The sequence below is a fragment of the Polistes canadensis genome, unplaced genomic scaffold, assembly GCF_001313835.1.
Source record: "Polistes canadensis isolate GaletaPanama2010 unplaced genomic scaffold, ASM131383v1 scaffold_267, whole genome shotgun sequence".
Classification (NCBI taxonomy): domain Eukaryota; kingdom Metazoa; phylum Arthropoda; class Insecta; order Hymenoptera; family Vespidae; genus Polistes; species Polistes canadensis.
This window is the reverse complement of record NW_014569814.1, coordinates 7,973-31,582: the sequence shown is the minus strand read 5'-3', so window position 1 is coordinate 31,582 and position 23,610 is coordinate 7,973. Positions and strand designations below refer to the sequence as shown.

Genomic DNA, 23,610 nt, shown 5'->3' with positions numbered 1-23,610 from the left:
TAAATAAAATAGAAAAAAGTTTTTCAATGTTAGGATTTAGTATGAAATGAACAATACAAGAGGAGTACTTCTCAAGTTATAGTTTTATACCATGTAATATAGAAAAAATACAAGATCTTATTTATGAGAAGTAAAAAATAAAATTTCGCAAAATATTTACATAAAATATTTTTTTTTATTTCTTTCTTTTTCTTTTTTTTTGGAAGTTCTATAGTCTATATCCCCTTTTATTTATTTTAAATAGTTTTCACAGAGAGACATTTTTCAAATATTTTTATCTCTATGTAGAAAAGTACATTTGGCTAATTTAAGCATTACCCAATATAAAAATTTGTATGGTAATGCATAATTAGATTAAAAATATCTGTATTAATGTGTAAAAATTCAATTCTTGTTTTTCACAGTTATGGCAATGAGACATATTATTAAATTTTTTCAAATGAAAAATTAAATATTCTTAAATATTATTCAAAATTAATTAGAAAATCATAATACATAAACATATTAATATTGAAACTATCCAGATTTGTCAGTCTTTCATCTAGCATCGACGGACCTATAAACTGTAGTTAAGGTAGCATCGAGTTGTTAAAAATTACAGATCTTAACGATTTATAAACTATAAAGTTTTATTGATAGCTAACACATCCCGCATCATCATATTTCTGAGTGTCCATAAGGCATTCACCACATTTCCATGGTTGCCCACACCATTGCCCAACCATTCAGCAGGTAATTTAGTTATATCAGGAATTTGGGTATTTTCAGGAGTAGCATTCATTTGTTTATCCCAATTTGATATGTAACGGTTTTCTACATTTAGTCCTTCAATATACCTGGAAATCAACTCAGATATTATATGTTCGTGATGTTCTGTTCAAGTTTGATCTCTTCTTACGAATGACTTTTATATTAATAATGTAAATCCTAATGTTAAGTAGATATTCTCATTATAATGATTGTACATTATAATGTAGAATGTTACCGTAAATATGCATCCGAATGTAATACTCGACTCGGCCTTGGGGGTACAGCAACAAACATTGGCTCTGGTTGTTTGGTAGCTGGTATATTACTGGTCTGTGTTGCTGCAGCTGATGTTTCTAACATATATAGATTATGAAATAATAAATATTTTCTAGCATTTAATTAACATTTATTAAATACTTTACCTGTTTCCATTGGTGGGAGTATCGTAGGACCTTTTGAAGCCATGTAGTTTCTGAACAAACGTGTAAATTAATTAACAATCTTAAAAATATATGTATAAAAATTGAATATAATATTTAATAAAATAGTAGAATGCATACTTGCTCCTTTCGGAGGGTGGGATAATACGTCCATTTGCTTTAAGAATGTGCACTTCTTTAACGTGTCTTGCAAGTCTCTGGACACTTGGAAATGGTGGTACAGATTTTTTAGTACGACCACAGCCACGCCATTGACATTGAAAATCAACATCTATCGAATACACAATAATTTGAATAATATAAATTACATAATATTATTCAATATAAATTATTAAACACAATTAATATCTTTTTTACCAGGAGCAGCATTCGTGAAAGATGATTGTACGTGTCCATTCTGTTCAGCAATGCAATGATCAATACAATCAGTCATATCTTCAAATTGCCAATCACAGTTATCCCAACAACATTCATATACTACATCTTGTAATGCATTAGTTCCAACTGTCATAGATCCACCTTTAAGTTGTCCTCCATCTTCATTTATTTTAATAGCTCTTTCTTCCCAAGCTTGCTTCTCTCCTGCTGGTAATTTTCTCCACTGAAATATATAAATCGTTAATTATTATTTATAATATTCTTATTTATGTACATTATAAAAAAGAAAAGGATTAAGTATGCGAAAATTCAAATAATTATTATATTGCATATTTGTTCCTTCAAATATATTTTCATAATAAAGCATAAAATGAGTGAACAAAGAAATAAATACCTCATTGCCAACAATTCTGCTAATTTCTCCGAAGGATGATTCTGGGTTGTTTTGTGTAATCTGCGTTCGCATTTTACTCGAATATAAAATATAGCCAGTAACTAATTTTTTACCGGTAGTTTTCTAAACAGAAGAAAAGACAAATTATAATGTCACCGTGTAATGGACTAACTAATATTGCCTAAGTATATCTTCAAGAGGAACACACCCTATTTTGGAACTAATGTTAGAGAACGAAAATTGAATGGTGCAAAAACACAAAGTATGCTGGCATATTTCTTTAAATAAAAATAAAGTGAAAAAATAAAAATACAACACGTGACAATTTGGTAAGCAAATGATTTCACTGTATAAAGCCTACCTTTTTAGATGACACAGGTGTCTGAATATTGGAGAGCACCGGTTGAGCTTCAGTAGATCCAACGGACGGTGGACCACCAGCATCCATGCTGTCCTCCCCAACTCCTACTCCTACTCCCACTCCTAATCCTACTCCCATGCTTAGTACATCAGGTTCCAGCTTCGGTAACAATGGCGATGCTTCCTATACCATTTATGTTTTGTTACCTTCATTATCCGTTACCGAATGTTATGTTATTTGTTAAGTTTTGAATATAATCTTACAGAATATTACAAACAATGGAATACACACACACACATTTTAACATAGGCTTTGCAATTGTTATCCTTAAGTACTCAAAAATGCATTATTTTTACTGAATACTAAATTCACATATTTTTTTTGTCTATAAAACAGTTCAAACCCAAGAAGCTACATATACATATTTAAATATATAATATTTTAATTAAAGTTTAATTTAATTTGCGGTATAAAGATATTAGTATTTTATGCATTCCATTTAAAGCAACTTTTTTCATTCTTATATAAATCTGGTTAGAGAGCAACATGGAAGCAAGTAATTTTTCGGTGGTGTTGAATATCTATACAGTTTAACAATATAAACCCAACAGGTGCTCTGAATTTGTTTCCTATATCTAAATTAATGCTCACCCTATGAGTGCTATGTGTAAAAACATAACTGCACAATAATAATAAAAGAAAATAAATATGCCGGCATAAAATAACAGCATGCATATAGACAGATCGATACAGCAAGATGTATAAACCTGAAATATATATTATATTACTGATGTATTAAGAATAACAGTTTGTTCTTTTTTCCCTAATTCCGTTGACTAAATTATTAATATTTGAGTTATATTGAAATTTAATCTGCTGCATCAGTCTGTATGATATTAAATGCATGCAATTTTGATGTTGCTTCCCTCAAGATAGATAGTACAATTTTGTAAATTAGTAATTACCATTTCAAACTGAGCTGAACTGGGCGTGACGGACTTGACTTGATTTTGCGTCTGAGCCACGTCACCCGGAACCTACAACACACGCATTACATGCCAAGCAATAATTTTATAGTTAGTTGCGTATAAGAATGAAGCTGTACTTTGTTATTTTGAATCTATCTGATTTAAAGGTGTCATTAATACTTAAGTTAATATATTTTTAAAGGAAGTACACTCACTTTAGCAGGATTAATTGGTCTCCGGAAGAAATAAATTTCATCTTCTGTAACAGCAGAGCTATGGTTAAATTTTTTTAATCCTTCCTGATTTAGTTTTTTCATTAAACTTTTACTTTCATCGTAAAGAGATTCACAAATATAAATATCATCTTCTGGAATTTCTGTTGGTCGACCTATATAAATAATATTTATTTTTATATTTATTTAGTCGCTGTTATTCTTGTGAGCTCGTAATAGACTAACAGTAATACAATAAAAAAGAACTAATAAGTATATAATTTAAAGGCATTATTAAAAAATAATACTATATATTAAATTATATACATACTGCATATATATTCTCCATAATCAAGGACGGCACATTTTCCAACAATTGCAACAATAGGGTGAGTACCATCAACTGTAGATAGGAATAGTTCTTGCTTATAAAATAATTTATTAGGCGCATGTGGAACTTCTCCTGGCATTAATAACCAAGGACCTTTGAAGTAACATTTTCCGCTGTAAAATATGAAATATTTGCTTATTAAAATATTTTAACTTTTCTCTAACTAATGATGAATATTAAAATGTTTGGACATACTCTTTCGTTGCCCATATTGCATCAATTTGAGCTATTTGTTGTCTGCCACCATCTGTTGCTACATAAACAAAATCTCCAGTTTTCACAGATCCAGCACATGTGTTATATTGTTCATAGTATGTATTTTCAGTATCTTCAGGATTATATAATATCACATTCTATGAAAGAGAATTAAAATAAAATTTGTATATGATAATTATAAAAATATTAAGATTCTATCATAAGAAAAGAAAAAAATGGATTCAAGTTTAAATTAATTGATTACATACAGGCCTTTCTTTTTCCGTTAATTTTTCTCCCTCTTCTAATTCAGCAATTTCTTCTTTATGTTTTTCTAATCTTTCTTTATACACGGAAATTACACGTTTTGGTTCTAAAGGTTTCTCTCGTGGTATTAATTTTAAATGATCTGGATCAAAATTCCAGACTTTTATTTTTTTAAAAGCTCTTGCTTTAGTGGAATATCTAGATTCACATACATATACGTCTTTTTCCAAAAATCCTTCGGGTTGCATTCTAAAATAATCTTTTACACTTAAAACGCAACATCTGCCAGCAACTTTAACTAATGGTACTGCAACATGCGCATCACTTTTAAATAATTCTTTATCAAGAAATTTTCTGGATGCAATATGGTAGGTTTCACTTGGTCTATAGAATAAATTTCCATATAACATTTGTTGTCCTTCCGTATTGGTCCAAAGACGTTCTATTAATACAACACTATATTCCATGCCTCTTTCAGTTGGTTCTATATAAGCAAAATCACCAGCTCTGTATACTTCTTGATTAAAACTCATAGATCCTCCTCCACCATCATTATGATTACCCTCTGTACTGGTATTTGTTTCAGAATCCTAAAATGAGATTTAATATGATATATGTATTTTGTTTTTTACATCAATTATTTTTAAACAGTATAGAATAATATTACAGACCTTAGTTTCATTCCCATCGCAACTTTCATCTTCGTTCGGCATAGTTAACTCTTGTTGATGTTTAACACGTTTCAATTCTGCTACTTGCGCTGAGAGATCAAGAAGTGTATAGTTTAGTGCAGGAGAATGTAACAGATCTCCTCCGCGTGTTATTTCATCACGTGTACGAAGAAAAAATGCTTGCAATTCAACGCTATCTTCAAAAGGTTGAGAATCTGTACGTGAGAGTCTTCTTGCTCGCTCTAGGCAAGTAAATACATCTTCTTGAAATCTATCCAATCTTTTATAAGCGCCTCTATCTAATCTTCTTTTAATCAAATCCAATGATAGTCCTCGTATTCTGTAATTACAAGTCAAACATTTATTAGTAATTTTTTAAATAAATCATATTAATAATTAAATATATATAAATGATATACCTTTTACCATCTATAATGTCATGTTCTGGAAGTTCAGCCATAGAATCCGAATAACATCTTCCTTCTTCATCTTGATGATTATAAAGAGCTGTAAATATTGTTGCCAATATTTCTTGAATAGCTGCAGAGACATCTGGTACGCTTTCATCATCTTCGCTAAATTGTAATTTCGTTTGTAATACTAGCCGCTGAAGAATCAAAGCATCCTGAAACATCATTCGATCTTAACTATTCTTGTATTTATAGTTTTGAAAATAAGAATACTGATTAATTGTAGATATTTTCTTTCTTATAAAATCTAACTATATGTTAATTGTAGGTATTTACATCTGTTTCATTTCTCTTATATTTTTTTCTTGTACGTTGGTCAACATCTTTATTTCTTAATAACCGAATAAAACAGGGCCGAACTTTCAAAGGTTTATGATTATTAACATTATTTAATTGTTGCATATAACCTTGATTGTTCATTTTTTAAAGTCTCTTCAAGTATTCAGTATAGATCATACAACTAGACCACACAATGGAGTATTAATTAATTTAGAAATATTTTCACACCAATATTACAAATACTTTTAACATTTGAATACTTTTAATATACGCAAAAAGAACATTTATTTTATTTTTGAATAAATATTTTAACTTCAATGATCGCGATCCTTAATAAATCACACGATTATTAAACCGACGAAAGCACGAAGGATGCAGATAGTACGTAACCTCAAACCCCTTATCCATAAACAGCTTAAGCTTTCCATGTTTTAGCGCGAAATTTCAATTCAAGTATCGGTCTTTTATCGTTCCGTATTACCAAATTCTAACGAACAAGAAAAAGTTGAATAATTTTCGATTGTTCAATTAGAAAATTCGTTGGTAATTATTGTATTGATAAAAATTAATTTAATTTTTGTTAGTAAACAAATTTTGAATATAAAAAATAAAAGAAAAAGAGGGAAACATAGCCTTTCAATGCGTGAATTTTTTTTTCTATATAACAAAAATAAACCGTTCTAAAATATTTTTAGTTACAAATGTAATTATAGTTTATAATGTTGTTTTAGAGATTTATAAAATTGCATTAAATTTTGTATATTTTTTTCTTTTTATAAAAAATCTTGCTTTTATAACAAGATGAATGATTAGAATGTTAGATATTGTTTTCTTTAACAAGTGTAATGATTTATTGTTTGATGTTTCATAAGATTTATTGTTTTTTTAGTTATTTAATTGGTTTTTAAATTTTCTTTGGTAAATTAAATTTAAAGAAATGATGTATAATAATTTTTATAATTAGGAAAAATATACAAACCTTATATATCTGAGAATCAGGTTCATTGTATTTGCAAGCATTATCAAACATTAATATAAAATCTGATACCAGTTCGTCCAGATTGTCATATCCATTATTTTTTAAAGTCGATGCAATCTTTTCCATATTCATTGGTTGTTTAATAACTTCATAATAATCTGGATATTCGTTTTTATTTGGCAGTTTCATAAAAATAAGAGATAATTGTCTTCCTTTTGCATCGTGGTAATCTTTTATAGTGTCATACATAGTTCTTAATTTTTGTAAATGTAATGGCACTACTTTTTTTGGCCTCCTAATTAATTTTGTAAAAATTGCAAATAAGATATTATAGAAGGCTACATAACACACACACACACACACACACACACACACACACACACACACACACACACACACACATATATACATCATTATATTCTGTTTAATATTAACATTGTATTAGGTTGTTCAATAAGTTCTTTTATTTATTGATATATATATATATATAGTAGGCATAATGAGGCTTCCTAAGAGATGGAAGAAGGTACGGTTCATATATAACACAGTAAATAAACCTTAAACAATTAATATCGTCTATTGATTTCGCATCAAAAAATAGAAAGGAACTTATGGGACAACCTAATATATCTATTATGTATTATAAGATAAATAAAAATATTAAAATCTTCACATACCCAACATTTCTAGTAGGTGTAGAAGCTGTTGATTTGGGTTTTATTTGTTCAGGTAAAGGACCTAATTCTTTTACTTTATCCATTAAAACTTTTTCTAATGTATTTGCATCCTCGTATATTAATGAACCTTCCTCATTATACTGACGGCAATTATTAAACATTAACTAAAAATATGGATGATCATATTTATCTGATATATCGTATACCCAATCAAAGAACTATAATTCATCTATATTTATTTATCTTAAAGCAATACCTTAAAATCTTGAATCAATTCATTTTCATTTTGATACTTTTCTGCTTTTATATTTGCCTCAATGGCTAACATATCTATAGGTTCTGCTATTATTTGATAATAATCTGGATATAATTTTTTCGAAGGTTTTTCCATAAACATTAACATTGGCTGTCGACCATCTTCGCACTGAAATATTAAAGACTTTATACTAACTACCATTGACAAGTTTAGGTCAATTTGGAATTACTTACAACGTATTCTATGACACATTTAACTAAAGTGTATAAACGCTTTTTCAATGGTATATTATCCTTATATTTTCCCCGAGTTAAAAGATTAGACGCTCGTTTAATAAGTTTTGGCTGTTGCGAACTATTTTCAGATTCACTATCTGAATCCGAGTCCTGAAAATATAGGATGTATTATTATTTTTAATGATTGAACAAACGATAGTATCGAGTCATAAAATATGTATGTGATAATATTGATGAGAATAGAAAAATGCAATGAGCTTTACTTACCTTATAATAACTTTTATTTACCTGATCAAACTCTAACAATTCTTGTACTTTCTCTTGCATTATCTTTTGTAATTTTACAGCACACTGCGAAATAAAAAAAAAAAATATATATATAGATATTGTCTATCATAGAATGTTAATATTGATTAAAAAAATATAAATATAGATGATTACCTTGTATAGTCTAGAAGTATGAATATTATATTTTTTAGCATTTTCAAACATAATGTTCATATCACCAGCAACTTCACTTACAGTACCATATTCGCCTTTCTGTAAAAGTATTATTTTTTATGTGCATATAATATATACAAACAAAAAGTAATTTCATTATATTATGAAGTTAATGAAAATGATTTCTCATATGTACCTTTATTTTTGTACGAATTTGTAGTAAAGATATAGGATTTTTAATCATTTTATAATAATCAGGATATAATCGTTTAGATGGTAATTTCCAAAAATATTCACTCATTCGAACACCTAAAAGAAAAATTATCAATGTTAATATATTGATACATATAATTTTACATTTTATACATAATATATGTTGACCAATAAATGAAAAATACCTTGATTATTAGGAGCCGTTCTAATTGTTTGAAATAGCTGCCATTGTGGATTATCTGCCTCTTCTGTTTCTGCAGGTTCCTCTTCTTCGTCATCACTTTCTTCATCTTCATCTGGAAGTAACGCTGTTTGTGCTATCATCGACTGTGCCATTGTACGGCTTCCTCTTTTACTTCGTGTTGAAGGTGCTGTGCTTGAAATTTTTATACTGTTATTTCCTAGTCCTGAATCTTGTCTTTTTGCAGCGGTTGTAATAATTTTCTTTAAAAGTTTAGCATCTTTGTAAATTTGTGAGCCTGGTTCATTAAAATGACACGCATTTCTGCACATTAGCATTAAATCCTTTTCCATATCTCCGATTCCACTGTATGCACCTTCTTGAATTTTTCTTGCGACAGTTTTTAAGTCCACTGGTGTTTCAATAACATCATAATATTCTGGATACAGCTGAAATATTTTTTAACGTTCTAAACAGTGTGTATAAATTATATTAATCGTAAGATAAGTAATGTGATCACGAAGCAAACCTTTTTAGATGGTTTTAATTGGAACATTGCATGCAATGGCCTATTATTGTCAGTAGGATCTGTAGCTGTCATAACTGCTGCAAATAAATCTTCAAATTGTTGCATAGTTTCTTCATCAGGATTCGTAGAACTTTCAGAAGTATCTTCAGCATCGTCTTGCTTTAAAGTAGCTTTACGTGCCTAGAAATTAAAAGGTTAATTAATTTTATTATCTTTAATATCATTTATATTATATTTTCTTGAAGAACGATATGTCACCAATCTTCCAACTTTTAATATTAGTTTTCCTTTAGGCTCCGGATCTTCATATTCTTCCATAATACGATTTTTGGTGTTTGTACATAGTTCCCAGAGTTCAGAGGCATCTTTGTATTCTGGGGATGTACGCTATAGAAGAAAAAGATTCATTTCGAATGAATATCTAGTAATATGAAAGTAGTATTAATGAAAAATAATTTAAAAAAGGAAAAAAATATAATAGTTTTAAGTCTTTAGAATTACCATATAAAAAGCTTTGGCATTGTTGACCATGAGTTGAATATCTGCAGCCAAATCATCCATATCACGATACTCATCAGTTTTTAATTTCTGTTGAACTTTTAAGAGGTCTATTGGATTGGATACTACTTCATAATAACCTGGTTCTTGTCTACGCTTAGGCACACGTATAAATGCATCACATAATAATGTTCCATCTTCTTTCTTTTGATTGCGAAGAACATCATACAATTGTTGGCACAAGTCACTCTATAGAAAAATTGTATACACATAATACGACAATAAAAAAAATAATATTATCTTAGCATAATATAAAGTAAAGAATTAATATTTAAATTCTTAACATAAATTATAAAATAAATACTTGATAGTATAATTAATTGAAACTTACAGGATCTAATTTTTTTCTCCTTTTAGTCGGTTCAGGTGGTAAGTCCTCTCCATCATCTTCTGTACCACGACTTGCAACAGATGAAGTTCTACGACGCTTATTCATCCTGCCAGATCTTAAAACACATCAATGGCAATTATCACAATATTTACAGAAGTACATATAGAATAAGCTCGTACAGTCTTAAATGCAAAATTAGAAAATTAAGTTCTTTGAATAATAAGAATATACACAGAAGAGGTTCTTGAACTTATACACACTCAACCTAAACTAATATAATAATATTAAGAACGCGCGTATGTACACAGTCAATGAATAAGAAAATATAGGTATTTGCATATTGAATATCATACACACCACGTTTTTACATTAAATACACTCTTCAATCAGTTGAGATTCTAACGAGCTGATATAATGTACGATGGTAATCGCATAGCACGGCGACCACAGCTAAGAAAATTTCGCCGCCATGATAAGTCGCCACTGTGCGATTTAAAATGCAACGAGTTTGGAAACTTTTTATTATTAAATGATTGTTTTTGATATAATAGAATGACACGAACTAAACTAAATACGGAATATTCTTGTTTTCACTTTTTAATTATCGACATACCAACGTTGTAACATATTTGTCATTTTTAACCATACACTTTTCAACTAGAATTTGCCGCCATAGCGTAAACCAATCTGCGTTGTCGCACAAATCGTACGGTCAAAATTTTCCCCTTGATCTCCATGTGGTATAACATTTCTCCTAATTTTCAACTCTCACCTGCATTTAAAATTATTACGAGAGCTTGTTCATTAATAAAACTGCATGTAAAACTCTTCCTTTTTTATTTAAGGCTTTTAATACGTTTTTCACCTGTAATCAACGATGACACACGACTTGGCTGACGCCATGCCGTAATCACAGCAATCGTCTGTTTGCAACAGTGCGCACCCTATCATGATTATCGTTAACTACTTCTTCGATGCGATCTGCAATACCGACAAATAATAAGTATTTTATTGCAGGGTCACGCTCGGTATATAACTCAGTACTATCCTTGTATCGATAAAGTAGAACGTTCAATCGATACTGTTTTACCATATGATAAAATTTATTATTATTATTATAAGTGAGCAATTATATGGATTTTGAGTAAGCTATTAGTGACCGATTAAGGGCACTTATTCATTTTTTTCTTTGTTGCAGTTCTATGCTAACTTTTTTGTGTTCTGTTTTAATCTACGTTAATGACTTTATCAATTTATCTATGATGAAACGAGTCAATGACTTTAAATTAAATAATTTAAAGGGTTAGTTAGCAATGAGAAATTATAAGCAGTTACAAATTCTTTGCGGATATATGTTGCATATACATTGTGTAAGAAAATGATAGCACTTGTAAGAGAATAATGTATATTTTAAAAAATTTAAAGATTAAAAATGACTTATATGTTTCTCTACGACATGCATATCAAAACTTCTTCATGTATGATGGCACTAAAAGATTTTTTCAAAGAAAATGTCAACATTAGTTATCGCAACTCAAACAAAATGATAAAATATTTTTCCTGTTAATTCGTACTTGAACTGCTCATTAAATCAAAAAAAAACGAAGTCAGTACTTCATTAATATTTAGTGATGAAGAAACAGAAATAAATAAAATCTTTAACGATGGATCGTTGAGAACAATTAAATGAAAGCGAATCGTACTATGCTATAAGAACAGGGAAAATATTTTATTGCGACAGCATTTCAAAATTAATAAATACAAAATATAATATAAAAATATTTAAATTATTATTATTTAAAGGCGAGAGAATAAGCAAATTTCTATGTGACCTATTTTGTTAAGTTTCAATTTCGTATTTTTCTTTGGACAAAGTTCCTCTCTCTCTCTCTCTCTCTCTCTCTCTCTCTCTCTCTCTGTCGTAGGCTTCTTGATGACAAATTGGAATTACTGGTAATAGCGTTAGTTTAACGTTGGTTGTTAACGAAACTTGCAGGTTAATCGAATTTATCTGGCTACGCGCGATCCATGCGCAGAAATTCAACTGGGGTAAGAGTAGTTCGTAGACGGCGCAAAGGGATTTCTAGTTTAGGTAGGTAAGTTAAAAGGAAACGGCGAAACGATCGAGATTTATTACCTTCTCGAATTAGTTCATATCCTATTAATTTTCAACTGTGTGATACTGAGTTCGCACGTAGATATACGATATCCAAGAGCCGAAGACATCTCTATTTGTTGAAAAGTATTTATAGACCATGTGTTTGATTCGATAAATGGGTAAATCTCTTCTAATATCCTCTTGAAAAAGGTCCATGTTAATCAGAGATACAACTCATTCTCTTTCTCTCTTTTCCTATTTTTCCTCTTTTTCCTCTATTTTTCCTTCTCTTTGTCTTTCTTTTTGTTATTTTCTGTCCTTCCACGTCGATCTATCTTTTTCGGTGCACGCTTTTTTCGTCGCTCCTTAAAATTCTCGACAATTTTTCTGCTGACTTTTGGACGTGCGATAATAACGGTCTCGTCAATGTCATTTTCGCTGATGCAAAAACGAGATGCGTGTCTCTGACGATTTATCAAACCTCCGATACGAATTCTTCTATCTTGCGTTCTATGTACAGAAAATTTTCTTTTAACTTTTCATTTGAACTGTATTATATTGAAAAATCGTGTAAAAGAATAGCCAAAAATTTCATATCATTGCGTAAATCCCGAGAAACAGGATATTTATAAGAGAAAATGAATGTGAATTTGATAAAAAATGAAATTATTATTATTATTATTATTATTATTATTATTATTATTATTATTATTATTGTCATTCGTGCTATATCGTAGAGCAACGTAATATTCTATCGGTTTTGTTATCTTCTCGCATCAATATACCACTTGCCAGTTTCTCTTTCTCTAACCATTTGCCATAGACACAAATTGCTGAAATTACCCTGGCATATCTGAACGAACACGAGTAACATAACTTTGCGGTGAAATGCTACTGAATATTTGATAGACATTATTATCCAGAACAGATAGCTTAATCTTTAATATGGTTGTGTTTGATAATCGTTAAACATTGTTCAATATTTTCATTCATTATAAAAGAAATATGCACACGAGTGTGTAAATCTTATTTTTTCTTTGGCTATTAATTAATTAATAATTTAAATTCATCTTTCAGACGAATTAATTAGAAACATTTTGTAAAATATCACCGTATCACGCGAGTAAAACAGTAACGAGTAAGATTTTAATATTTTTTCAATTAAAGAAGGAAATATGTTTTTTTTTTCACAATTAGTCGAACGCGAAGCACGAGTTTTCTTTCTCTTTTTATTTATATTTCTCTTTCTCTCTCTCTCTTTTATTTTTTCACACGTTCGTCGTTAATGGAAAAAAACTTTGACTTACTCAAACCGACTAACATAAATTCCACGTTTCTTTTTGTAACTAATTTTTCTTTTTTTCATTTTCTTTCCCTTTCCCTGTCAGGATGTTGCTCTCTATTTTGTCAACATTATGAATTTGCAAAAGGGAGATGAGCTCTTTTCATCTGTTCTTACGTTTCTTTTAAATGAAGAGCTGCTTAGACTCAAAAGACGGACACCTTATCTTGGATAAGTAAAAATGCGACTCTTTCCAATCTCCTTTTTCCCCCTCTATCCTTTCTTCTCTTTCTCATCCTCTTTTTCCTTCTTTTACTGTTCGTTTTTTTTATATTTTCGATACACGAGCAGTATTCTTAATATCCAAGATGCAAATTATTTTTAGGCTGCTATTATTGATAAATACTGACACAATAAACGGAAGTTTTATTTATGGAAGTCGAGATAGTCGTGATTTTTATGACTTCATAGTGATTTCAAGTAAGTTTTTTTCTATTATTTTCATTTTGATAAAAAAAGAAAAAAAAATACAAAAAAGAAGAGGAAAGATAACAATGGGAGAAAAAATGCACCGATTACGGTTCGATATCCATAGAAAATTCGCGAGAAAACTAGAAACGCCGAGCCGAACGTTGCGTCAACATTTGCGCTTTGTGTGCTTCTATATATGTGGTTACGTTCACAAATACTATTCCTCCTCCTTTTTTTTTCGTTTGTTTGTTTGTTTGTTTGTCTGTTTGTCTTTTTTTTCAACGCACGTATCAGCCGACGAACCAACGAGCAGATTTTTTGTTGTTGCTTATCACACACATTTTCGTTTTTGAAAGAATATATTATAGGTATATACCTCTATCATCTTCGCTAAGAAAATGTTGTTCTGCGTTAGTGATGGTAAAATAATGAGACTGCATCGATATTTATTATATATAAATAATTATCATTAAATTATAGTTAAAAAAAGAAGAAAAAGAAATAGATAAGGTTAAATACGATAAAATTCCATGAAATTCTTGCTTCTTACGCTTCGATGGTTAGCGCACGCGTACGAATGACCATGTTTAATTAATTCCTATCACGTTTTTCCTCGAAAGCTGAGCTTACTTATCCGACTGTATAATTGCCAGATACTCAGGATGGTACGTCCTCCGAGAGAACTTGTCGATTCTACAGGGACATGTTGCGCGTGCGGTATTAAAATTTCTCGACAGTCCGAGATGGTGAAACTCGTCTCTGAATAGCAATGCAGAGGTGAAGTGCTGGTCTTTTCTATTTCGAGGAACACTAGTTACAGAGTTTTGAGAATTTCTTCGATCATGGAAAATGTTTCAGTGAAAGACAAGAAAGAGTAATGGGAAAAAATGTACAAACAAAAAAATACAGTAATTTAAAGAGATAATAATGGTAAATCCTTTCAATGGTATTTGGATATATAGAGAACAATATTAATTTAGGTTAGGGGATATTTCGTTGACAACAATGTCTAACAACACGGATTCTCTGAGAAAGGGGACTCGGCCCAATCTAGATCGGTCCAAAGGATCGGAGAGCCGCAAACGTAACCACTCCTTTGGACGTCTAACAAGGGAGGTTACAAGCATTGGACACAGAGTCAATTAAGGGTTGTCGTCGAACTGGCTACGTCTGGCAAGGGTTTAATGATCCAACATACAGACAGACCGACGGGATCAGACGAATTTCTAACTTGTCCTATTTCTGAGTAACGACATTGCACCTTGACCCGAAATGATATTTTGGTTATTGTTCAATCCGACAACTGCACACCAACTTTCAGTGGGATTATTTAACGAGTGTAACAAATTTTTCTTCCTTTCTCTTGAATAAGTTCAACATGTGTCTGAATATCTCTTATATATAATACAATATTATTACTTTTATTTACAAGATAAAAAGGAAGTAAAAGATAAATGAAGGGCATATTAAAAAGGAAAGCTCATAATAAAAGAACAAATTGTGCACCGTCAACATGTACCTATCATTAATTAATTTCACAATAAATACACGTGCGTGCATGCATATACGTCTACCTACATATTTGAGAAGGGATGTCATAAATTTACTTCCCCCAACAATCTCGTTTGTTTCGTTATCTCATTATGTAGCGATCGTTGAAATAAAATAGAAGTTATCGCGAAGTTCAACGATCACTCGTGTACATTCGTGAATATAACGACGGTGTTTACGGCAATCGTCTCTCGACAAGTTTTCCTCGTAGTTGGGATAAAGAATTTTCTTTTTTTTTGTAAAGAATCAAAAATGAGTAACGATGGAGAAAGGGGGAAATATAAGTCACCGGATGGCTCTAAACTGTGGGAATATTTAGCAATTTTTGTTTGTAAGGATTTCTTGAAAATCGTGTTTGTACAAATCATCGAGATCAAAAGTGAAATCCATGTTAATTCGCAAAATATTTTAGGTAATCTGTTGACTTTGTCCGTTGGTATAGTGTTAGGATGGAATGCACCAACCGTTGTATTCTTATTATCACCGGATTCACCAATTCATTTTACTAGCTCAAATATCTCAACTTTAACGGCTGTTATGTCAGCTGGTAATATGTTAGCACCGTTAGTCAGTGTGCTTTTACTTGATAGAATTGGAAGAAAATATACTATATTGTTATGTAGTCTACCACTCATCGTTGGTTGGAGTATGATCATGATGGCGAAAAGCGTATTGGTAAGTTTGATATTTTCATTTGTTATAAAGTTAAAGTATCTTAAATGAGAATTTCATCATATTAGACGTTTTTTGTTAAAGCGATATTACTGAAACTTAATTTAGAATAATAAAGAAATCGTACCACAGCAAAATTATTTTTCGAATTATCTTGTATAAATTTTAATTGTAACATTTACGATTTATTTACTCATCACGTAGAAGTCAGATAAGATAAGTAATTTCGGGCTAAGCAATTATTCGTAAGAAAGTGTTTCATATTTCTCTTACTTTTTTAATGTTTTTAGGTGATGAATGTGGCTAGGTTTGTTTCTGGGATTTCTTTGGGATCTGGCTTAATCACAGCTACATCATACTGTGGTGAAATATCTTCAGTAAAGACGCGAGGTGCTAACGTATCGATATTGGCTGTAATGTTCACGATTGGTATCTTAATGTCTTATATAATAGTGCCATATCTGTCGATGACAAAAGTAGCTGGTATATTCCTATTTTTGTTGATTTGTTTCGTTGTTCTATTTTCATTTATGCCAGAATCGCCCTATTATTTGGCGATGAGAGGAAGAATCGAGGAAGCTGAAGAGGTATTAGAAAAATTACGAGGTAAGACTGATGTATCTGAAGAATTAGCATTGGTTTTGGAATCCTCAGTGACAAAGAAAAATAAAAAATCAACTACTTGGAACATATTGAAAGATATATTAATGATTAAAGGACATCGACGAGCCTTATTTATCAGCTTTCTCATTATCATAATTATACAATGCGGTGGTTTCGTTACGATGCTCATGTACGGACAGTTGATTTTCTACGAAACAGCAAGTACAATTTCTGATTACAAAGCGAACGTAATTGTTGGTATTGCATTAGTGTTATCTTCCATCCTTACAATTTTATTAGTTGACAAATTAGGTCGTAAACCATTTATCTTTGTATCCGGTATCATGATTGGCCTTTGTACTCTAACCATGGCCGTTTATTTTTATGCGAAAGATTATCTTCTCATAGATATGTCATCAAACATTCTTGTATCATTAGTTGCACCCATTTTAGTGGTATTCTTCGGTAACGCTGGTTTTTCTAATATACTGTTGATCACGACTTCCGAGATATTTGCTATAGAAGTCAAATCGATTAGTTCTTGTATATACGGAATTTTTAATGGTTTATTATCGATCATCGTTAACAAACTTTATATTCATATTGCGATAACTTTAAATTATGGTCATGCTTATCCCTTTTTTGGATTTTGTCTCATCACCTGGCTTACTACAGCTTTGTTGCTTAGTTTATTACCGGAAACCAAAGGCAAGACTTTTCAAGAAATTCAAAGAGAATTTCAAAGTTGAAAGTACAATCATTCGTTAATACGCTTATTAGCATGATTAATTAAACGATGAGTTTTTGAAACACATAATTATGATCCTGTTGCTTCTGATGACGTGGTAAGTTTCGAGATCGTGACTCGTAAATCGGAAATCCTATTTAATCTTTTTAAAAATGTCTGGAGTTTTAACTGATATTTGAAGATTTCGCGAGGAAGAATCTTCTATGTAAATACAATTGTTCATGCTGTAAGCGCGTGGATAATAAATTTTTTAATATAATGTTCATCATTGTTAATATATTGGAATTGTAAATAATTTAATAGTTTAGTCGAGTAATTCTTGAATTCATTGCCAAGCAAAAATCCCTTTTGCTTGTTTGAATTTATTTTTAATCGTTAGATAAAGGAGTTAACTCCGATCTCTTACGAACGATAATCACTATTCAGTCTTAAAGACATTGCTATTGGCAGAACCATTAGTGGTTGGAATTAGTTTTTCTTTCTGTGTAGATACAGCCTGTGGGAAAGCTATAAACAGAAACCACTGTCTACTTATCTTACTTTGTGTAGGAGTAGATTAACAGTTTCCTTTCGTTCGCGGAATCCTTTGTTTCGTAAGTATGAAATCCGGTTGATATTTCTAAAGCAAGAAATGCAATGTCGTCTTCTTCTTTTGAACATTAAAGGTACCACCAGAATTGGTAAGACGATAGGTTGTACAATTTTTAATGAAAATTCTGCTTTCAACGTTACTGTCATTTAACTATATAAATTATAAAATTAATTTATCCAATTGATCATTATATTCGCGTTCAATAGTAAAAGATATAACTTTAATTCCAAATTGAATGTTTAACCAATTCGTAGGTTTAGTGTTAACGTTTGAAAGTATAGTACAGGAGAAGATTATGAAGCTCGTTAATAAGAATAGACATACAGATCGTGTCGATGAGGAAACGTGAGGTTGGAGTATCGGCTTAAGAGCGTGATCGAGCGAATCGCTCTCAACTTTGCGGCTAGATCCATAGATGTAACGTCCCTGTCATCACAAAGCTCAAAGCGTATTCTGGATGAACAAACACAGATATCCGTCTCTGCATTCACCGGGCCTATGGACTGACCAATACCAACCAACTCTGGTGCCTTGTCCTCTGGCAAATAGAGTCCACACTATGCATACAATTGTATCATCGAACCAAACACACTAACTACCCCTGACACACAAACAAACACGTTCTGTAAATAGATACGCATACCTATGAATTCAAAGACATAAACCTATCCTGTTTCCAAGGATTTTCGTTGCATCTCAAAAAAAGAAAAATAAAAACAAAGAAAAATGAAAGAAAAAAAGAAAATCTTGCAATATTTTGTTGACAATTTTATACTGTATAACTAATTAAAAGAAAGAGTTTAATGACGACATCCATGTATGATTTTATTGCATCCCTGTTGTAAATATATTAATAAACTGTTGATTAAAACTTTTATCTTTGATTTGTTCAATGGTAACACAGATTTCTAGTCTTTTCTTTTTCTCTCTCTCCCTCTGTTAAATAATATGTATGCATGAATGTTCACTTCCTCTCTTTATTGTCGGAATAAAACTTCTAAACCTGGGAATCAGAATTCAAAAGGGACAATTTGAAAATCTAAGCAATCAAATGTTTGAATCGTTGGTGGGAAAGGACGCGCGCGCTCGATCGTATTATTCGATTGAAGTTCCAAGCGTGATACGATAGTCGGAAGTTAAGTTCCATTGGTTGGTCCTTTATTGGGATTAAATTCCCTGTAACACAGCGGCCACCCGTTTACGAACACTCCGGCGCGTCAGAGCTTGTTAAAACGTTTCTGCGGTTGTAAGTAAAGCACGAAAGCAATTAGCTCTCATTTGCAATTTGCAGTGCTGTTTGATTTAGACTACGGTTCCATGCTAGTATGTGAGACTACACACATATAAAGTGCGAACTGTGCATATATATAAGTATATATTCATGGATTGAAGAAACGAATGAAAACCGGTTGCGTATACGCACAAAATTAGTTCTCATTCTTGGACAATTTTTAGTATTATCATCTATTTAAACATTCAGATATGAAAGATAACGAAGTGTAATCAATCGGGTCAAGGAAAAAGTTTCGTATTTTTCTTTTTAATTATTCTATGATATTCCACCTTTCAAATGCACGCAGGCAATACCTGCGATTAATATTTTTTCTTTTAAATTATTTCAGATGATAGTTGTGTTGTTGATTCGCCCTGTATATAAAAATAAAATAAAATTGCAGACAATACATTTATATTAGCTATCAAAATTATATTACAATACAATGGAGGTAATATAATACTATTCCAAAATTCCGGAGAGACAATACCATATTATTCTCAAATTCTGGAGACAATACCATAATACTCCAAGGAAGAGAGCTTTCGCATATCAATTGGATAGTTTTATTCAAAGAATAATCAAAAAGAGAGCTCTACGCGAAATAACAGAACTTGCTTGAATATTGATCCTTAAAAATATTCCGTAACATTTATTATAATACTTGTTATATTTTTTATCTAGTACCATTAAATGGAATGACAATTTTCGAAAGTAAATGCTATAATATGACATAGTTAGTAAAAATTCAAAAAAGTTAAATGTTCTCGTTTAGTATCCAGCACACCGAGTCTGATAGGAAGAAAAAAAATGGCTGCAATTTGGACAATACGAAGGAAGAATTGTTGGGCTTCATTCTTGTTATAGAAGAAAGTCTTCCTGCCTTTATTCTCTACCTGGTAATATGTTTATGGCGGATGTGTACCGACAAAATTGTATGAAAAATTTACATTGCGCTGCACCGTCAAACTTTTGAGTCCGGTAACTTCTTCCAGCAAACTCTTTCTAGCATAACTCTTTTTCTTTCTCTTTTTCTCTCTCGAATGGCAAAACGAATAGGAAAAGTTGGTACTAATCAGAAAAAATTTCTTGCCGTGATACCAGTTCACTCCTGGTTTTCTCATTTCTTTTTCTTCTTCTTCTCCTTTTTTTTCTTTTTTATTTTGGTACTACAAATTCGAATTCTTGATGTGACGTAATTTTGGAATTCCATTATAAGAATATTTTTCGATTCCGAAAACATATTCAAATGCATGATATTACGATCCTGTTATATCCGACAGCGAGAAATTCATAACATTTATATTCATGATACTCTGTGGACCTCTAAAGTAAGAAATCAAATTGTATTAGGTTGTCCCATAAGTTCTCTTTCAAAGTATGTTTCGTTGGTGACAAAGTCTCTTTTGTTACGCCGTTTAACATGGATAGCCAAAAGAAGCATTTTTGGCATGTTATGCTTCATTACTTCAAAAATGTAGTAGTGTACAGGACACTGCAGACGAGATTTGCACCGTTTATGGGCCATTAATATTATGCCAATGAGAAAGTTCTCACTACTAATATCAATAAAAAGTTTCGTCTAATCAGCGATTATGATTATTAGAAATAAAAGTGTTTATCCCATAAGTATGCAGAATTATCCAGGTTCATTTCTCTGAGCAAGTTTAACATTGCTTTTAATGTCGCCTCAGGAAATATGATGTTACATAAATGAATCTCGTTGAACCTATGAACGGTTTATAATTCAAATAGCGTATAAGTCAAATTTTATATTTATGCATTTCGAAATGATGAAAATATCATATATTCGCAAACGGAGTAGAATTTTATAATTAATACATATTTTAAAACATATATTAGTATTTTATAATTGAATTTATATTTTTTTATTCGTAGAGAGAATTTACCTGCGTCATTTACTTTGGTTAATTAATTCTTTAGTTAATTTTACGACCCTCACCCCACCCCCTACCGCATTCACCTTTCTTCCAGTATATATTTATTTTTTATTTATTTTTTTTTAATAGAAAAAGTTGTATCGATTTTCAATATTTCTTCTGGTACCTCGATCGTGTCCCCATTTACCGATCTTCCCGATATTTTACATGCAACGCAATAGATAACGAAGTACGCGGTCTAAAAACCGTCGAGCTTCGGCTATCGTAAATCACAGGGGAAACTCGAATTATACGAGATCCTCTCGGGTAAGCGCGGATTGACCTGAAAAGTAGTGCGAAGAACGTTCATGGTAATACAATTTTCTATCGTTCAAGAGCGAATATGTAACGCACGACCAACTCTTGATTTGAGATATTCAAAAGGAATCCAACAAAAAGAGAAAACCATTCAAAGATGGTTACGAAAAAGAAACGGGAAGTAAAGAAGGAAATAAAAAGAAGGGGAAGAGAGAAAATGAATTTAACCCTCCGTAATTCAATTGTTTGTAGGTTCTGTAAAATGTTTCAGATATACGCTACTTTTATAAAAAAAAAATGTAGATTCGTACTTAAAATAATTGAAATTAATTTTGAAACGATCATACGAAATGTTTCATGTCATAATATATACCTCTTTAAAATCAGGTAACTCTTTTGTATTAGCAATTTTGTTCCAAACTGTCTCGTTTTTTCGTAATAAGTGATGTTTTAATTACGTCCTTAATATAAAATTATTTAAAATCAAGAATTATTCAGAGTAGCAATTCTTTTTTAAATAAATTGACTATATGTATACATCACTTAATTGTGTGTGACTTCAAATATATACAATATCTGTGGAGGGTTAAGAGACACGAATTAGTCTGCTAGTGAGTATGTGTTGTACGACGGAAATAGCAGAATTTAAAGAGAACGCAAGTCCTAATAAAAGTTTTTACGATCACGAAACTCGTCGAGTATAATCGAAATGTTCGTCCACTTTTCGTAAAAGGCCGTACGAAATTGCGAGGTAATTAAGCGGCAGTATTGTCGAGCGAGAAAGTTTTATTGGTTGTAGCGCGTCCTCTCTCTAACATGCATATATACACATATAGCTAGACGGCACTTATTTAGTTCATCGTTGTTAGAAAATCTCGGGTCGGATTAAAAGTCGTAAATTATATTTTACCTTTTATTAGCTGCCATTGTAAAAATCTCTCAATGGAGAAAAGTTTTTCAAAAGATCTATATATACGTGTATCGAAACGACTTTACTTACGACAATTTGATACCTTCTTGATCTCGCTTTTTATTACATAGACATTTATTTGCTCTGAGTTCAGATGTTAATTACTTCTAATTCTCTTTTTGTTAACGATCGTGTAAGATTAAAATTCTCGAAAAGTTTTAATTAGGGAAATTACTGGTAAACTTGGTACTTTGGGTATTTCAATACCTGATTTTATCTTGAAATGCAGAATATTATTTGATCCTTCTGGTACTCAAGTATTTTGAAATATATACGGGCAAATAAATAAAATAAATAAAAAATACAAATCTGATAGATTTAAGGCAACATTGATATTCAAGGATTAACACGGTTCCGAAAATTATTGTTTCTAACTGTTTGCTATTTTTTTAGTTTGAACTAATAGAACAGTAATGGACATCGACAGAAATTTGATAACTTACAATACTTGATAGGTCTGATAATAAGAATTTGAGTTCGAACGTGATATGAAAACGATCCAAAATCTTTCTCAAAGTAAATGTTTTATCCCGATAGAAAACGACGTGGATGGAAGGAGAATGGATTTTGATTTAGCATAAAACTTTGGAACGGAACGTTTCCATACCGTTGGATGGATTACCGATCGAGAAAATCGGATTATTTGCAGTAAAACAAATCGTTGTAGCTAGCTTGCAAAGGACCTCAACTCTAGCGTTCATATCGATCATGGTATTTGGAAGTAAGCTGGATTAAAGCCACTTATCCAACCGCAATACGCCATCAAGCTACTCGATATTTGTGCGATAAGCCTATCATTATGACGAATTTCTCAGAGATTCTCTATCGCAAATTTGTTATATTTGAAAGGAAGAAGAAAAAATAAGAATGTTTCGAAGATTGAAATTAATTTTTAATGATAAAATTTAACAGGGAACTTGGACATGAAAGAAGTAGAACTTAGTTTGATTTAGTTGGACGTTTCGTCCCTTTATT

At 31.0% G+C, this 23,610-nt stretch overlaps 2 protein-coding genes across 2 annotated transcripts; one reads left to right on the top strand and one right to left on the bottom strand.

Moving 5' to 3' along the window:
* Positions 1 to 65: 65 nt before the first annotated feature.
* Positions 66 to 11,095, bottom strand: LOC106790887 (protein polybromo-1). Its single transcript, XM_014756126.1, is given in 27 exon segments — positions 66 to 716; positions 719 to 836; positions 986 to 1,103; positions 1,173 to 1,222; positions 1,311 to 1,461; positions 1,548 to 1,791; positions 1,963 to 2,085; positions 2,324 to 2,506; positions 3,289 to 3,360; positions 3,507 to 3,679; positions 3,835 to 4,007; positions 4,090 to 4,247; positions 4,359 to 4,946; positions 5,028 to 5,367; positions 5,447 to 5,652; positions 6,756 to 7,050; positions 7,433 to 7,596; positions 7,689 to 7,856; positions 7,922 to 8,074; positions 8,213 to 8,275; positions 8,366 to 8,464; positions 8,562 to 8,674; positions 8,764 to 9,208; positions 9,289 to 9,468; positions 9,547 to 9,675; positions 9,790 to 10,035; positions 10,178 to 11,095. Coding segments are annotated over 27 exon segments (4,944 nt in total). The 5' UTR covers positions 10,283 to 11,095; the 3' UTR covers positions 66 to 629.
* A 4,736-nt stretch (positions 11,096 to 15,831) lies between these two features.
* LOC106790880 (facilitated trehalose transporter Tret1-like) lies at positions 15,832 to 17,603 on the top strand. Its single transcript, XM_014756112.1, has 3 exons — positions 15,832 to 15,910; positions 15,992 to 16,254; positions 16,542 to 17,603. The coding sequence occupies exons 1-3, from the start codon at positions 15,832 to 15,834 to the stop codon at positions 17,601 to 17,603; spliced, it is 1,404 nt and encodes a 467-aa protein (XP_014611598.1).
* Positions 17,604 to 23,610: the final 6,007 nt, after the last annotated feature.

Coding starts and splice junctions, on each gene's coding strand:
- LOC106790880 (XM_014756112.1), top strand. CDS start 15,832: ATGAGTAACGATGGAGAAAGGGGGAAATATAAGTCACCGGATGGCTCT. Junction 15,911..15,991: donor ATATTTAGCAATTTTTGTTT/GTAAGGATTTCT, acceptor AAAATATTTTAG/GTAATCTGTTGACTTTGTCC. Junction 16,255..16,541: donor TGATGGCGAAAAGCGTATTG/GTAAGTTTGATA, acceptor TAATGTTTTTAG/GTGATGAATGTGGCTAGGTT.